Below are 12,794 nucleotides of genomic sequence, written 5' to 3' on the forward strand. Positions count from 1 at the left end.
AGCCACCAAGATGCTAAAGGGAGTGGAGCATCTCCCGTGTGAGGAAAGGCTGAGGGAGCTGGGGCTCTGGAGCTGGAGAAGAGGAGACTGAGGGGGGACTCGTTCCTGGGGATCAATATGGAAAGGGGCAGTGTCAGGAGGATGGAGCCAGGCTCTTCTCGGTGACAACCAGTGACAGGACAAGGGGCAATGGGGGCAAACTGGAACACAGGAGGTTCCACTTGAATATGAGAAGAAACTTCTTCATGGTGAGGGTGTCAGAGCCTGGCCCAGGCTGCCCAGGGAGGTTGTGGAGTCTCCTTCTCTGCAGACATTCAAACCCGCCTGGACACCTTCCTGTGGAACCTCAGCTGGGTGTTCCTGCTCCATGGGGGGATTGCACTGGATGAGCTTTCCAGGGCCCTTCAAATCCCTGACATCCTGGGATTCTGAGACTCCCCAGAAGCAGCACACGGAGCCTGCACCGGGCCTCGGGCGGGTTTAATGATAACGGTGACACAGAGTATTGTGTAATGCAAATGAACAACAAATGCTGCCCCCGGTGGGTGCCAGGAGCCGGAAGCACCGGCCCAGGGACCGGGCGGGGATGAACCAGCTCCCACTGCCCCAACTGGAGCCTGGAGCTGGAGCCAGCGCGGGGAGCCCGGGGTGAAGGGGAGCCCGGGGTGGAGGGGAGACCAAGGGAACGTGGGGCAACTACGGCCCAGACGGGGGCACGGGGAGCGGCGGGCAGGCAGCAGCTTGACTTCACTCCTTGTCGGCCTCCTCCTTCTCCTCTTCGTCGTCCTTCTCCCCCTTGAGTTTTTGGCGAGCAAATTCCTCGATGACGATGTCCTCCTCGCTGCGTTGAGAAGGACAAAAATGTTTTAGAAACCCCTAGGCCTAATGTAACAGAAACCTAAGAAAGAAACAATAGCCCTGTAGAGGCTGGACATGAGGCCAAGCGGGATGGCCTTGGCTCACGGGCTGGGAAAGCGGAATGTTCCACCAAATGAAGAAAGAGCTGCATGACTTTTGCTGAGTGGCAGCACAAAATGACAATGTGTGTGCTCAAGAAATCGGGTCAAGAAGCCAACGCTGAGGGGGCATCAGGCTGCCAAGACACCAGGGGTGTTAGAGACTCCTGATAAAGACTTTGGAATGCCAAAGATGGACTGCTGGCAAAGGGAGGGGTTATGGAAATAATTAATGCATTAACTAAGTGGTAGGCGTATGTAATAAATACCAAGAAGTGCAAATCACATGCACACTCTATTAGAGGAGTCCAGTGCGCTGTAATAAAAGTGTCTGCTTTTTAACACTTTCAAAACAGTGTTAGAGAGTCTTTTTGCTGATTTTTCGGTATCAGCTGGGGACAGTGCACAAATCCTGCCCGTCCCCCCACAGGGAACAGGTCAGTGTGAGGCACAGCCTAACCAGAGCACACGCAACCCAGGACAGACTGCTGGCTCGGCTGCGGGCGTGATCGGAGGAGCTGAGCTCTCGCCTGCAACTTTTGGCTTTTTTGGAGACAATATTTTGCATTGTCAAGGGAAAAAAAAGGAAGGAAAAGAAATTAAAGTGGAGACAAAGAGATTAGTTACCTCCTTGCGAAAGGCGAGCGGTGGATGACATCAAGGGAGAGCCACATAATGAAAAGCGGGGGAAGCAAATGGAAAAAAAAGAGTCAGCAAAACCGATTCCAAAAGCTGGTGAATGTGAAATGACTTGGCAAAATCCCCAGGGAGTGATGGTGGGGACAGGCCAAGAGATTTCCTCCTCAGGAAGTTTAAATATCCTTGCAGAGCCGGGAAATGGCTCAGCTTTGGTGTGAAAACACCGCGGTTGCAGCCTGACTTTGCAGGCTCCAAATCCCAGCGCTCGCCTCCCATTGCAGGGTGTAACCAGCCACAAAAACGGCTTTTTTGGGGCTTTGCAAGCAAGGGCTGGCTGGAGGGCAGCAACCCCAGCTGGGGCTGCAGCTGGAATTAACTCATGTGGTGGGAGGAGAAGAGATTCTGGCAACCGGGAGTGCGTGGGGGCGCGGTGCTGTGACCTGCAGCGCTTCCAGCAGCTGAGGGACCAGAACCACAGCAGTGGTGGCACTTGTGACCAGGAGACGCAGCACTGTGGCTGCCTCTGGGGGACAGGGCAAGGTCTGGGTGCACAGCAGGAGCGGCTGCTGTGTTTGCAGCAAGGGGAGGTGTAAAATAAACCCTAGGAATCTGCAGAACATGTGCCGAGCCCAGGATTTGAATCCTCTTGGCCTGTGCCACCACACAGGGTGTCACGCTGTCTGCTGCGCTGCAGGGGCTCAGGGCTTGGATGATTTAACCTGAGGATGTAATCTCAAACGGGAATGGGGCATCGCAGCCATCTGTGATGGATATATCACACCCATCTGTGATGGACACAGATGGTTTAAGTGTTAGGGGAAATACTGGCTTGATGTATAAGGAAACATCGCTTTACCTTGGCTTATCTGTTGTCCGTATCCAAGCACAGCAGAGGGAGGCGAGGATTGAGAGAGACACATGCAGGTTAATACAGAAATGACATTTCAGCTACTGGGGCTGCTCGGGCAGAGCAGGGCCCTTGGCACGGGGGTGGCTGCGTCCGTGTCACTTTTAGCAGGTCCCTCTGCACGGGGGCGGCCTCTTCATCCCCCATGTGCTGGCAACATCCTGGGTACTACTTACCGTCCGCAGGCTTCGGGTGCATCAGGATGACGGGCATTTCAACACCAACATCGCTGGAAGGAAAAGCACTTAGAATAGGATCATAGAATCACTTCGGTTGGATGAGACCCTCAGGGTCAGAGTCCAACCATTAACCCAGCCCTGGCACTACCCCGCGTCCCTGAGAACCTCATCTCCATCTGTCCAGCCCTGCAGGGATGGTGACTCCAGCACACCCTGGGCAGCCTGTTCCAATGCCCCACAGCCCTTTGGGGAAGAAATTGTTCCCCACATCCAACCTCAACCTCCCCTGGCGCATCTTGAGGCTGTTTCCTCTCATCCTGTGGCTTGTTACTTGGGTTAAGAGACCCACACCCTCCATGCTACAGCCTCCTTTCAGGTAGTTGTAGAAAGCGAGAAGGTCTCCCCTCAGCCTCCTTTTCAATAAACCCTGTTTCTATAACCCCTGTTTCAATAAGCCTTATTTCGGTAAACCCACCCAGTGCTCAGCCCTGCAGGCACCTCTCCCTTACCTGGAAGTGAGATCCCCCAGGATGCTGCAGCAGCGGGAGAGGAGGGACAGAAATCAGTCAGGGCAGAGGAGGGGAGGAGTTAGACTTTGCTTTATATTACAATAAGGTAGAAGATTTATAATCGGGGTGAAGGGCAGTGGTGATATGGATGGAGCTGTGGGAGTCAGGGTGCTGCCCAGCACCCAGCTGCCCCACGCCCAGGGAAGCAGGGCAGGGACAAGGGGGTTCACAGCACCAGTCCCTTCATCATACGAGGTCTCACAGCACAGCACAAGCGGACAGTCCCGGTGCCCCATGCCCGCAGATCCTCACCCTCCTCGGGACACCATCAGGTTGACCTTCACTTTGTAGGACACCAGGATGCCCAACACCTCCTTGTCCATGCCGGGTCTCAGGCTGCGGAGGAAGGCAGAGCAGAGCAGTGAGGTGCTGGCCATGAGCCACCGCAGACCCCGGCCACCCCCCAACGGCGGCTCCTGGGGCTGTTCCCATGCCAATTTTTTTGTGGGGTGCACTGGGATTTAGCAGGAGAGGACAACACAACATGGCAGTAGAAGTGAGTGGAGGGCAGGTCACTTGGCTGCAACCACAGACCGCTTTCTGGAGGTCTCTTGATCCACCTCAGCTGAGATTTACTCCCGAGATGAGACCCCATGCAGCTCTACAGAGGGGACTTTGGGCAATGATTGGGGCTGAGCAGAGATGGAGAAGTGGGTCTGTGGCCGTGGCACAAAATCCCTACATTTTCCAGGTGAATGGGGTGGGCTTAGGCGTAAGAGTTGGGGGGGACCCTTGGTGGGAGCCCATAGCATCCCAAGCAGCAGGAAGCCATCAGAGAGGGGTGAGGATGTGGCGGAGAGTGGAGGAAGCCCACTCGGCTCTCACATGGTGGTGGAGGCCAGGTTGGTGTCCTCGTGCTTGAGCTTGCCGTCCAGAGCGAGACCTCGCTTCTCACGGTTGGCCGAGAGCGTGGGGGTGATGGAGTACGTTTTGGAGAAGGTGGAGTTGGCTGCCACGTTCTCGCTGGAAGGAGTGGGAGAGGAGAGCTCAGAGCCAACCCCAACATGGTGGGTGCTCAGCATCACCCCAGGCACCTGGGCAGAGCCAGAGCCCCCCCACCTTGCCCTTCCCTTACTGCTGCCTGGGCCCATTTCCTCCTTTCGTTCCCTTATACAACCACTTCTTTATTTTCTCCCTGCCGCCCTCCTGGTTCTCAGGGACGCGGAGGCTGTGGCTGCCCCAGAGATGCAAAGCGAGGAGGAGAAGCAGCCGGGAGGCAGCTGCGCACCTTCCCCAGGGACATCCCCAGCAGACAGCGGCTTGTGCTGGGGGGCACATTGTCCCCAGCCCTTCCTCTCCTCTGCTTCCTCTGCAGTTGCTCTTCTAACCCTCAAATTTTTACTGCAACCATCTTCCCCACCCCCTCTCCCCACCAATCTCCCCTCCTTTTCTCTGGCCACGATGCTGCACCAACCTCAGCCCCTTTTTACTTACTTTATCTCCTCGGTGCACACAGTCTTTGTGTATTTATCCAGGGAATAGAGGACCACGTCTGTGATCTGATCAACTGAGGAGAGACAAGAGGGAGCAGCGCTGGTGACGCAGCAGAGACACGAGGCTCCATCTCCGACGGGGAGGCCGGGATGTGATGGGCACCGAGATGTGCCCCTCCTGCCCCCTCTCACCTGTAATTTTGATTTTTTTCACAATTTTGTTGGTGGTGTTGTTGATGTTGACGGTCACGTTGATGGGCTCTCCGTGGTAGTAGATCTGTGGCAAGAAGAGGTTCAGTTACGTGACCAGGTGTCCCTGTTCCTGGGGACACGCGTGGTGGCATGAGCCAGGGGACAGCCCCCCAGGTACCAACCTCCTTATCCAGGGAGGCTTCGAGGTGCAGGGGCTTGTCGGACATCATGAACTGCCGGGTGGTCTCCGACTTTGGGGCTGGCCCTGTCTTCATGGGGGCAAACTGGATCTTGCGGATGACGAGGCGCACAGAGTTCCTGCAGGGCAAGATGCTATCATCCCCAGCCCCCCGGCAGGGACGTGTCAACACTTCAATGGGGACACGCTGGCTGTCTTTGGGGACATCACAGTGTCTCTAGCCAAAGGATGCAAGCTGCAGCCTGCTCTTAGGTGGAAGCTGCCATGGGGACAACTGTCCCTCCTTCAGTGGCACAGGCTGACTGCAGGTCCTCAGCCTGACTCCTAAGCCGTGCACCTCAAAATGATCTGGTGGTTTGGTTTTTGGGCCATGGGGTGGAAAAGGGAACCCCTGTAAATACCTCTTGTGAATTTTCTCTTCCAGATTTTCAGCACAAAATCCTTTGACCTCGAAGTCCACGCCACAGGCCTGGGTGAGGGGACACACACGTATGGTCACTAAACAGGAGGGACTCAGAGCTGCTGAAGGTTTAGGTTCGTTCCCCTCTTTCCTCCACCACATCCCTGAAGATCCTGGTCCCAGCCTCAACCATCTTTCCTCTCCAACCCTCACCCCGTGGACCACGTGCCCGTGAAAGAGAAGCAGCTCTCAGTTTTGTCACCCGATAACTTAACCTCTTGCCAGGAGAAAAAGGTCCAGGGGACATGGGTTGGGGATGGCAGCTCACCTTCCCAACATCGTCCGGTCCCGGCTGGAGGGTGACCGAGCAGGGCAGGTTGGGGGCAATCTGGGCAGAAAAGACAGAAAAAAGCAAATGAAGAGAGATGAGCCCTGGTGCGCCCCATATGGAGCTGTGTGTTCAGGAAGGGCTGAACCCCCGGTACCTCGAAGGTGAAGGGGTAGGCATTCTCCCCGAGCTTCTTCAGCAGCTTCTCCTGCAAGGGAGTGAGGGTTTTGGGTGCTTGGTCCGGCACTGGTGGGAAGATCTGGGTGGTCAGGACATAAAGATCCTTCCTGAAGGTCAACCCGATCACATCGAGGTCGTCTCGGCCGTAGCGGAACGCACAAGTCAGCGTCACGTACACTGAATCCAGATGGAGATGGAGTGGAGCAGGGTTAGGGGAAGGGTGACGTAAAGGGAAGACATAGCAGGAAAGGTGTTGAATAAAGAGAAAAAAAATTACTTTAATAACTCTTTAGGAGAAGTATGACTGTTATCAGGACCTGGACCTCAAACGCTAAGTAGAAAGTTAACAAGATTCATCATAAAATCATAGAATATCCTGAGTTGATCCCACAAGGTTCACTGAGTCCAGCTCCTGTCCCTGCATAGGACAACCCCAAAATTCACACCATGTGTCTGAGGGTGTTGTTTTCCTTTCTGCAAAGCACGGGCAGCTTCAGAGCAGAAGAGATGAGGAGAAAGAGACCACCTTCCCCTCCAGGCCAGTGCCATGGCCCTGATGGATGACCAGCTGTAGACAACCCTTTGCAGTTTTAACCTGAGTGCTGTCCCAGGTTACTTGGCAGCTTTGTACCGGTTTCCATCCCTTCCCCTTAGAACATGGGGTTTTGTGTCTTAATACAATACCTTTTCTGTCCTTGAGGTACTCTGGGTCAATCAGGCAGACTCCATCTGCAATTAAACAGAGAAAGGCCAGTGAGCTCAGCCACAAGGAAGATCTTTGCAAAAATACAGTGCTTTTTAAGCTCAAATAATCTGCTCATCAGCTGGGAAGGTGACTGAGGTGAGCTGCTGGTCAGGGCAGCAGCAATGCCTCCTCCAGCATCTCCACCGGCAGCACGGCCGGCTTGTTTTGCAAAGGGACTTTATCCATTTCCCCACCATTTTCCTTTAGGGTATTTGCAGGAAAACAGGATGTTTGCTCCTCCAGAGCTGTCCTTGCTCCTCCTGCTCCAGCAGGAAGCAGAAACGGCAGCCACGGGCACAGTGACCACCCCCCCCCAACTGCTCGCTGCCCCGGCAACCCCCTGCACAGCGGGCACAGCCCCACTCACCTACAGCATCCACTGTCTCCACATGATCCACAAAGTCTCTCTTGCCCAGGTAGATGGACAGCTGGAGGCAGCACAGCCAAAGAAGAGAAGGGAACGGATTAGAGTTTGCTATTGAATTGGCCAAAATTCTCAAGCCCTGGGTGGTGTCGCGGGTCTCGTTAACCCTGTCATTAGCGTTTCAGCCCCAGGCATCGCATCTGAGGGTTTGTAGAGGTCCCATCTCTGTGTCCATGGACTCACCTTGGTGTTGGGGCTGGTCTTCTTGAACACCCTGCGGAGGAAGCACAGACAGACGGGTTGGGAACGCCCGGGACAAGGCTGGATGCGGCACAGCGTGGGGCAGGGAGGGATGGGGGTCATTCCTCTCCCCGGGGCAAGGAGCGGGGCGCATCCCTGCAAGCGTGGTGCATCCCCAAGAGCTGCGCCAGAGCGTGCATGGGATGTCCTGGCCATAGGGAGCTGGGTGTTCTGCAAACTCAGAGCCAAACTGGCTGCCCCGAGGGGTGTCCTGCTCCTGAGCTCAGTGTGTGCCCATCGAGGAGGGGCTGTCTTAAGGGCAAGTGAGAAAGCACAGACACGCAGAAGAAAAGAGAAGGTGCTTTGGTGGCTCCACGATGGCTCATTCCATCCTACGTTCTGGCCCATGGGGACAGTGGGTGGGGGAAAAAGGGGTCTCATTATCTCCATCTTCTCCTGCCCTGCAGTACCCTTGCTCCATCCCAATCTAAAAAAATATTGGTTTTTTTATATACATATATATATATGTATGCTTGTATATATAAACACACTTACTTTGCTCCGTCTGCCATTTTAATTCAGCAGCCGCACAGGTGTGGATCTGTGGGGAGAGACGGAGGGAAAGCGATGAGGTGGTGGGGAAGGGGCAGTGCTGGCCATCGCCAGCCAACGGGACAGAACCCATCACCAAAAAGGCAGAGAGAAGGAGGTGGAAGAGAAAAATGGAGAGCAATGCCCCAGGCAGGACAGGCTTCAAAAAATAGGAAGCACAGGGGTGACTCCAAAGAGAGTGAGTTCAAGGCTTGGAAACACAAGGAAATGAACAAAAAGGCTTATGGAGTTTCAGTGTTATGAATTTTTCTTGTCTGCAGGAAATTGGTTGTCGTGGCTTAGGGGAAGGAATGGGCTCATTTTGTTCCATCACTCAGGGGAGAGCGAGGAAACCACAGGCAGAATGGTCGATGGCAGCTCAGCCTCCCCATGGGCAGGGTGGTTTTGGGGTGCACAGCCCTGACTGATGGTCCCTCCGTCCCTGTATGGGGATATAGTGGAAGATTTGACGAGGAGATTAGTTAAATGTAAATACGCTCAAGCGACTTCCACCTGTCTGTAGAAAAAGCGCATACATCACGCTAATTGTTTTACTGACCTTGTGTGCTTGATGAAGCTCTGTGTTAGATAACACAGGCCTGGGAGAAACTCCAGGCACCTTATCACTATGGCTGAGATTCCTGCTTTGTTGTGAGAAAGAGCAGGGGGCTGTGCCTGCCTGAAGCCTTGAAATACAGGCGAGCTCAGCAGGCTCAGATCTTCCAGCAGGGCTGCACTGACCAGCGCCTGCGTCCCCGCTGGTGTCACCTCTGCTGGGAGCTTAGGTCTGGCTTTGGAGATCCCCCAGTAGAGAGGGAACTAAAATAAAACTTGCTCTTTGCAATGCATTCGTGGCCTCTGGCTCTTCTTGCCATGTGCGTACGCAGTCCCCATCCCTGCACGGCAGCCCCAGAGCCAGTGCCCAGCCCTGTGCTGCCCACTTTTGGCTTGATCGAGCCTGGCAGCCCGAATTAAAACGTAAATATCACGCTGATCACCAGCTGATTCGCCAAGAGATTAGACGGGATGAGCTCAGCTTCTTAAAGTTAGGCAGCTCGGACATTAGCAAAGCTTAAACCCAGGTAGGATTTTAAGCCCCAGGGTTGTGTGGGCAGAGTTGCCTCTTTACGCAACCACAGAGACAGAATCACAGAATCATAAAGTCATAGAATCACACAATCATTTCAGTTGGAAGAGTCACTGAAGATCAGAGAGTCCAACCATTACCCCACCCCTGGCACTGCCCCATGTCCCTGAGAACCTCCTGTCCGTCTGTCCAGCCCTCCAGGGATGGTGACTCCAGCACTGCCCTGGGCAGCCTGTTCCAATGCCCCACAGCCCTTTGGGGAAGAAATTGTTCCCCACATCCAACCTCAACCTCCCCTGGCGCAACTTGAGGCCGTTTTCTCTTGTCCTATCCCTTGTTACTTGAGAGAAGAGAAGCTGGGGAGGAAAAAGGAGTTGATATGGGGCATGGGAGATGATCCTCTTTCCCACAGGAAAACAAGGGATTAATCCCAAACACGGGATCTTTGGTGCTCTCCAGTGCTGTGGGATGTGGAGCTCGGGCATCCTCACCTGCTGGGTTTCTTGGGCAGCAGCAAGAGAAGATGCGAAGGGAGCGGGAGCAGCGCGGTGCTGCAGGCTGAGCCCTCTCCAGAGCCTGGGCGCCGGGGATGAGGTGATGAAAAGTGAAGGAGGGAAGAGCAGAACTCCTGTCCACCTCCCAAACCCCAGAGCAGGGGACTCGGACCCCACTGGACTTGGCTTAGCTCTCCTATGCTGACGCCTCCAACCATGCCCTGGGGCTTGGCCATGCTGAAATCCTTTTGGCCACATTTTTCCCCTTTCAACCCCAAAACACCCTCCTTCCAGCCACCATCCAGCAACAACATCCCTGCCCCAAAGCATTATACAAACCAGCAGAGCCCATGCCCCAAAGTGTTGGCAGGGCCCAGGGAGCACTCACCTGTCAGGTGGACAGACAGACAGACAGACAGATGCTCTCCTTCTCCCAGCACGTTCCAGTGCAACCCAGTCACTACGGGTCTGCTCCTGGTCTTGCTGCTTCTTATACTCACCCCGGGCAGTCCCTCCCCTGGCATCTGATCCCAGGGTGTGTGTGTGCGCGCTTCGTGGGAGAGGGACTTTGGGGACGAATCCTATTAGTTTATTAATTGGAGAGACGCTTCATGAGTAAGAGTGGGCTATAAATACGGCTGCGGCTGGAGCCCTGAGAAAGCAGCTTAGGGAAGATTGGCAAAGCGGGCTTAGAAGGAAGGTGACGGTAATTGAGGTGGAAGCTCTGCTGCTGGTGGGCAGGGACATGGGCACAGATTCCCATGGGGACTCTCTACAACTGCTCCCATGGCAAGTGGCACGAGGGTGGATGGAGATGGCAGAGGGGTGGGAGGGACTGGACGGATTTTATCCCTCCCTTACGCACTTTGCTGGATGGGGAACAGATGGATGGGAGGTACAGGCAGCTTCTTGCATGGCCAACGTCTGGCTGGTCACCTAGAGGTGACCTGCGGTGGCCCAGGGCACACAGGACACCCTCGCCAGGAGGATGCTGATGTACAAGATGATGGGGTGCGGGGCTTTGCTCCCCCCAATGCAGCAGGGAAGGGACGGCCACCCCTTGGTGATGGGACATGGACCCACCACCTTCCCCCAGCACTGCTGGGCGGTCTGCTCAGCCTCGCATCATTTCGTAACATCACAGCCTGGCCTTGCCTGACCCGATTAGCACATCGTTAATTCGAGGTTTGCTGCTGCAAATAGAAAATTGTTGGAAGCAGAGTGGATTTGCCGTGCGGCCAGGAGAGAAGCACTCACCACTACCACCCTTCCGTGGATGCTGCGGGATGGATGCTGGTCCCAGGGACAGGGGACAGAGCCCAGGTCAGCCCGAGAACAGCCTGCAGACTGCTCCAGCGAGGCCCTACTCATCTTCCTCACCTCCAGCATCTCCCAAGCCCTCGCTTGCTTGGTCAGACCCTTCACTTTGGGCACCATGCACTTGGTTCAAGCTCAGCACACTAAGTCACAGCATCCCTCTCACTGCTGTGCCTCCATCCCAGAGCTGCCAGCAGCCTGGGTCAGCAAAACCACCTTTATCACCTGGGTACCAACCCCTCCCAAACTCAGCCCACCTGTGCCCCCAGGCCTGTGGGCCACTGGGAGCCACCACAACATGCCAGCCCCACCGCCCAGGGCTTTCACTGTCCACACACGTTGCCCAGGACTTGTGATCTCTTTAATTGCACACAGGAGAGCTGCTTAGTTTGCAGATTAACGGGCGCTATTTCTGCCAAGGTCAAGGGGCCACGTGAACTGCGACCTTCCCGCTGGGAGGTGGAAGAGGAGGAGGAAGAAGAGGGGGAAGAGGCAGCCCCACCTGGCTGCCCGCTGGCTGCCCCCAGAGCCGTTCCTGGAGCACCTAATCCCCAACCTTCTGTTTGTGGTTCTTCATTAGGTGCTTAATAAAGCCCTTGAGTTCGGTTCCATTCAGAAGGGCTGTGCTCGTAGGGTCTGTGACCACAATGAGGATGGGGCGCTGAGTTTATTGTGGGAGGCTTGAGCTCGGTTTTATCCTGATTGGGCAGATTTAGCCAGGGACACCATGCCCAGATTGGGGAGCAGATATTTCTTCCCCCAGAACGATGGCGAGATGGACAGACCACATCCCTTCCCACACTCACGCCATGCTCAGAACCAAGTGCTGGGGAAGGAAGCTGGCTGGTGGTAAAAATAATAGGGAAACGTGAGAGGCCTTCTTCCTTTTTCCTGTTTAATAAATGGCCAAAGGCTCCTCTGAGCTGCCTCATCCCACCCATCCCGCCAGGTCCATGTGCTTTGTCCGCAGGGTCTGCCCTCCGAAGGGAGCCTGGCTGGATCTGGAGCCACCCAGCGTGCTGGCACCGCTGAACCCCCAGTGCCTTCCGAAATACGAGTGTCCCAGGTGCTGGCCAAGCTGCCCGGTGCTGGTGCATCTGGCGCCATCCTGGCACCGCAGCCGCATTATGTAAACACCCGCAGCCAGCACCACTGATTGCTCAAAGCCCCTCAAAGCTCCTGGTCTTCCTCCCCTGATCCAGATTAAGTGGTGCAGACGGCATTAATCCGAAGCCAGGTGCCTTCCTGGCGCTGAGGAATTATTGCTATGTTGTTAAATAATAGGAGGGTCTCCAGAGCCCCCATTGCTGTGTGTTCCCATGGTCAGAGATGCAACTGCTGCTGTGTGGCCCAGAGCTACCAGCCCAAAACCAAGGGGGCTGTCTGACTTCTTGGTGGCCCCGGCCACATGTTCCTCTTGAGGCCAGGAGCCCAGGGGAAGCCTCGGCAGGGGCTTTTGACATGTCTGGGCTGGTGGTGGGGTTGGTCCCTTTGCGTTGGGCTCATGGCTGCAGGGGACAGCTCGTGATGCCAAACAGCCAAGACAGCAGCTTCGCATGGCACTCCATCCTCATCCTCGTTCCCCATCCTCATCTTCATCCTCATCCTCCCCTGGCAAGAACCCACTGTCCTGTCTGTCCCCAGAGCAGCCCTGGCACTCCTGAGCAGCCCAGCAGCAGACGGTGGCAGCTGCTCATCTGTAATTAATCGGTGCTAATCACCCTGGCACAGCTTGAGCCAGCCCCTTGCCTTCCGGCACGTGCAGTCTGCTCGCTGCGGCCACGAGGAGCGAAACCGCTGGGGCTGCATCCAGGAGCTGCTGGAGCCCCGGTGCTGTCTGCAGCGGGAAAACAGAATCATAGAATTGTTGCAGTTGGAAAAGACCCTCAGGATCATCAAGTCCAATCATAACCTAACTCTAACGCTAAAGTATGTTCCTAAGAACCTCAGCTACACGCCTTTTAAACCCCTCCA

General features: G+C 55.3%; 1 protein-coding gene across 1 annotated transcript; it reads right to left on the reverse strand.

Moving 5' to 3' along the window:
• Positions 1 to 650: 650 nt before the first annotated feature.
• ARR3 (arrestin 3) lies at positions 651 to 8,033 on the reverse strand. The gene is given in 16 exon segments (XM_071813341.1): positions 651 to 837; positions 2,442 to 2,461; positions 2,679 to 2,731; positions 3,191 to 3,214; positions 3,503 to 3,586; positions 4,076 to 4,213; positions 4,685 to 4,757; positions 4,876 to 4,960; positions 5,058 to 5,193; positions 5,476 to 5,543; positions 5,803 to 5,862; positions 5,960 to 6,159; positions 6,667 to 6,711; positions 7,095 to 7,155; positions 7,335 to 7,365; positions 7,887 to 8,033. Coding segments are annotated over 16 exon segments (1,185 nt in total). The 5' UTR covers positions 7,904 to 8,033; the 3' UTR covers positions 651 to 747.
• Positions 8,034 to 12,794: the final 4,761 nt, after the last annotated feature.

This window comes from Patagioenas fasciata, chromosome 11 (assembly GCF_037038585.1).
Source record: "Patagioenas fasciata isolate bPatFas1 chromosome 11, bPatFas1.hap1, whole genome shotgun sequence".
Taxonomy (NCBI): Eukaryota; Metazoa; Chordata; class Aves; order Columbiformes; family Columbidae; genus Patagioenas; species Patagioenas fasciata.